At 35.3% G+C, this 5,522-nt stretch overlaps 1 protein-coding gene across 1 annotated transcript in view; it reads right to left on the reverse strand.

The window, feature by feature from the left end:
* LOC110447746 (ankyrin-1-like) overlaps window positions 1-5,522 on the reverse strand; it is a 35,946-nt gene that overhangs the window by 16,876 nt on the left and 13,548 nt on the right. Inside the window, exon 5 of the mRNA XM_021493639.1 lies at window positions 3,879-4,118. Coding sequence (XP_021349314.1) covers window positions 3,879-4,118 — 240 coding nt within the window. The remainder of the gene's footprint in view (window positions 1-3,878; window positions 4,119-5,522) is intronic.

A 5,522-nucleotide genomic window follows, 5' to 3' on the forward strand; every position in this document is an offset into this window, starting at 1 on the left:
AGATATATGTGTTGGTACCTAGATATATGTGTTGGTACCTAGATATATGTGTTTGTACCTAGATATAGGTGCTGGTACCTGGATTTATGTGTTGGTACCTGTATATATGTGTTGGTATCTAGATATATTTGTTTGTACATGAATATATGTGTTGGTACCTAGATATATGTGTCGGTACCTAGATATATGTGTTGGTACCTAGATATATGTGTTGGTACCTAGATATATGTGTCGGTACCTAAATATATGTGTTGGTACCTTGATATATGTGTTGGTACCTAGATATATATGTGTTGGTACCTAGATATATATGTTGGTACCTAGATATATATGTGTTGGTACCTAGATATATGTGTTGGTACCTAGATATATGTGTCCTTACCTAGATATATGTGTTGGTACCTAGATATATGTGTTGGTACCTAGATATATATGTGTTGGTACCTAGATATATGTGTTGATACCTAGATATATGTGTTGGTACCTAGATATAGGTGTTGGTACCTAGATATAGGTGTTGGTACCTTGATATATATGTGTTGGTACCTAGATATATGTGTTGGTACCTGGATATGTGTTGGTACCTAGATATATGTGTTGGTACCTATATATATGTGTGGTACCTAGATATATAGGTTGGTACCTGGATATATGTGTTGGAACCTGGATATATATGTTGGTACCTGGATATATGTGTTTGGTACCTGGATATATGTGCTGCTACCTAGATATATGTGTTGATACCTAGATATATATATGTTGGTACATAGATATATATATGTTGGTACCTGGATATATATATGTTGGTACCTAGATGTGTTGATACCTAGATATATATATGTTGGTACATAGATATATATATGTTGGTACCTAGATATGTGTTGGTAACTAGATATAGGTGTTAGTACCTAGATATATGTGTTGGTACCTAGATATATATATGTTGGTACCTAGATATATATATGTTGGTACCTAGATATATATATGTTGGTACCTAGATATATATATGTTTGGTACCTAAATATATGTGTTGATACCTGGATATATGTGTTGGTACCTAGATATATATGTTGGTACCTAGATATATATATGTTGGTACCTAGATATAGGTGTTGGTACCTAGATATATATGTTGGTACCTGGATATGTGTTGGTACCTAGATATATGTGTTGGTACCTAGATATATATGTTGGTACCTAGATATATATGTGTTGGTACCTAGATATATGTGTTGTTACCTAGATATATATGTTGGTACCAAGATAAATGTGTTGGTACCTAGATATATGTGTTGGTACCTAGATATATGTGTTGGTACCTAGATATATGTGTTGGTACCTAGATATAGGTGTTCGTACCTAGATATATATGTCGGTACATGAATATATGTGTCGGTACCTGGATATATGTGTTGGTACCTGGATATGTGTTGGTACCTAGATATATGTGTTGGTACCTAGATATATGTGTTGGTTCCTAGATATTTATGTGTTGGTACCTAGATATATGTGTTGGTACCTAGATATATGTGCTGGTACCTAGATATATATGTTGGTACCTAATATATGTGTCGGTACCTGGATATATGTGTCGGTACCTGGATATATGTGTCGGTACCTGGATATATGTGTCGGTACCTGGATATATGTGTCGGTACCTGGATATATGTGTTGGTACTTAGATATATGTGTTGGTACCAAGATATATGTTTGGTACCTAGGTATATGTGTTGGTACCTAGATATATGTGTCGGATATTTATGTGTTGGTACCAAGATAAATGTGTTGGTACCTAGATATATGTGTTGGTTCCTAGATATTTATGTGTTGGTACCTAGATATATGTGTTGGGACCTAGATATATGTGTTGGTACCTAGATAAATATGTTGGTTCCTAGATATTTATGTGTTGGTACCTAGATATATGTGTTGATACCTAGATATATATGTCGGTACCTGGATATATATGTTGGTACCTAGATATATATGTTGGTACCTGAATATATGTGTTTGGTACCTGGATATATGTGTTGGTACCTAGATATATTATGTCGGTACATGAATATATGTGTCGGTACCGGGATATATGTGTTGGTACCTGGATATATGTGTTGGTTCCTAGATATATGTGTTGGTACCTAGATATAGGTGTTGGTACCTTGATATATATGTGTTGGTACCTAGATAATGTGTTGGTACCTAGATATATGTGTTGGGACCTAGATATATGTGTTGGTACCTAGATATATGTGTGGTACCTAGATATATATGTTGGTACCTGAATATATGTGTTTGGTACCTGGATATATGTGTTGGTACCTAGATATATATATGTTGGTACCTAGATATATATATGTTGGTACCTAGATATATATATGTCGGTACCTAGATATATGTGTTGGTACCTGGATATGTGTTGGTAGCTAGATATATGTGTTGGTACCTAGATATATATGTGTTGGTACCTAGATATATGTGCTGGTACCTAGATATATATGTTGGTACCTAATATATGTGTCGGTACCTGGATATATGTGTTGGTACTTAGATATATGTGTTGGTACCAAGATATATGTTTGGTACCTAGATATATGTGTTGGTACCTTGATATATATGTGTTGGTACCTAGATATAGGTGTTAGTACCTAGATATATGTGTTGGTACCTAGATATATGTTTTGGTACCTAGATATATATGTTGGTACCTGAATATATGTGTTTGGTACCTGGATATATGTGTTGGTACCTTGATATATATGTGTTGGTACCTAGATAATGTGTTGGTACCTAGATATATGTGTTGGGACCTAGATATATGTGTTGGTACCTAGATAAAGGTGTCGGTACCTAGATATATGTGTTGGTACCTGGATATGTGTTGGTACCTATATATATATATGTTGGGACCTAGATATATATATGTTGGTACCTAGATATATATATGTTGGTACCTAGATATATATATGTTGGTACCTAGATATATGTGTTACCTAGATATATATGTTGGTACCTGGATATGTGTTGGTACCTAGATATATGTGTTGATACCTAGATATATGTGTTGGTACCTAGATAAATATGTTGGTTCCTAGATATTTATGTGTTGGTCCCTAGATATATGTGTTGGTACCTAGATATAGGTGTTAGTACCTAGATATATGTGTTGGTACCTAGATATATTTGTTGGTACCTAGATATAGGTGTTGGTACTTAGATATATGTGTCGGTACCTGGATATATGTGTCGGTACCTGGATATATGTGTTGGTACCTGGATATGTGTTGGTACCTATATATATATATGTTGGGACCTAGATATATATATGTTGGTACCTAGATATATGTTTTGGTACCTAGATATATGTGTTGGTACCTTGATATATATGTGTTGGTACCTAAATATATGTGTTGGTACCTAGATATATGTTTTGGTACCTAGATATATGTGTTGGTACCTAGATATATGTGTTGGTACCTAGATATATATGTCGGTACATGAATATATGTGTCGGTACCTGGATATATGTGTTGGTACCTGGATATATGTGTTGGTACCTAGATATATGTGTTTGTACCTAGATATATATGTTGGTACCTAGATATATGTGTTGGTACCTAGTTATATGTGTCGGTACCTAGATATATGTGTCGGTACCTAGATATATGTGTCGGTACCTAGATATATGTGTCGGTACCTAGATATATGTGTTTGTACCTAGATATATATGTGTTGGTACCTAGATATATGTGTTGGTACCTAGATATATGTGTCGGTACCTAGATATATGTGTTGTTACCTAGATATATATGTGTTGGTACCTAGATATATGTGTTGGTACCTGGATTTATGTGTTGGTACCAAGATTTATGTGTTGGTACCTTGATATATGTGACATCCGGTGATAGTTGCCCATGAGGTACCACAGGAACACCAGTAAGCCTGCCAGGATAACTAGTGCCTGATACTGATAGCCTGATAAATAGACACCACCAGTTAAAGCCCCATACATGAGTCCAGGTATCAGCAGCTGTGAGTACCACAAACCCACTGGGCCCTTGGGGACCAAGGATTGGTCCTGCTTGGCATAGTATTCCAATACAGGGACCAGCTCTTTATGGCTGCAAATAGATATAAAACTGTTAGTACAATTAATATACAAACATGACTGTATTACAATTAAAATTTAGATGAGACAACCTTCCATCAAGATGTAATGTACCAGGAAGACCTTTCATAAGGTTATTGTAAAACAGTTTTGTACAATATTTACAAACATGTCCCTGCGTGTGTAACAAGAGACCAATAAGCTTCAATAGTCACCGTAGTTGTACGATAGTTTTTTTTATTGCAGAGAACTTAAGTGGAAATAATCATGTATACAAAACATGACGGCTCATATCCCATCAGGTCTGTTAACAAAAACACTAAAAACCCAATCAAATAAATAAATTTAGAAATGAAACAATAAATTTCTTTATAAAGAAATAACAGGTCTCTATAAGGCTTGAATTGGTCTGTTTTCTATTGCATTCCATTATAAAGATATCCAAACATGCTGTTAATACACATAACACTATATGACCCCCCAATCATTCTTGGTCCACGATTAAAAAAAACAAGAGGCCCATGGGCCTTAACGGTCACCTGATATATTTATACAGAAAGTTGATTTTGTTTTTAACATGAACAGAAATATTATTCAAAGTGACAAAAAACAATAAAACCACCTTATTCAATATCTAGCATACAGATTTAAACCTAAGAAGTATTTGAAACTAGCACCTCTGATTCTAAACAAGGAAAATGAAGAAATGTTAGCCCACTGGCTCTTTTGGGCCCCACCCTACAGCCCTTGGGGGTAGGGCTGGCTCAAAATTTTCAAAGTATCAAACTGTCAACTCAGGGTTATAATTCCAATCAAGTTATTAACATGTTATATTCAAAGTATCATTTGCGATTTATAAACCATAATAAATTTTGCCCCCCCCCCTCCTTCCCCAGGGGGTAAATGTGAGACCCTAGGTTCATAAACCTTAAGCCCTTCCATCTATGGAGAGTGTTTGATTCTACCATATCTGGGTCTTTGAGAAGAAGATTTTTGAAATTTCAGTCAATTCAACCCTTTATAACCTAAATTGAATTACTTCCAATGGAAACTAACTAAACAAATGTTGGTCCAAAATGTGATTTCCCTATATAAACTATAGTAAAGTTTACCCCCTCCCCAGGGGGAAACGTGAGACCCCTGGGTCATGAAATTCACAATTTTGGTAAAGCACCTTAAGACCCTTCCATCTAGGAGGAGTATTTGATTCTACCATATCTTGGTCTGGAGAAGAAGATTTTTGAAATTTCAGTCAATTCAACCCTTTTTAGCCCCATCCATCAGCCCCGGGGGTCAGTCAGGGCTGATATGTGCATACCATCAAACTGCTATCCAATACTGATAATGCTAACCTAAATTGAATCACTTCCAATGGAAATTAAACAAGTGTTAGTCCAAAATGTGATTTCCCTATATA

Source organism: Mizuhopecten yessoensis, unplaced genomic scaffold (genome assembly GCF_002113885.1).
Source record: "Mizuhopecten yessoensis strain PY_sf001 unplaced genomic scaffold, ASM211388v2 scaffold3577, whole genome shotgun sequence".
Classification (NCBI taxonomy): domain Eukaryota; kingdom Metazoa; phylum Mollusca; class Bivalvia; order Pectinida; family Pectinidae; genus Mizuhopecten; species Mizuhopecten yessoensis.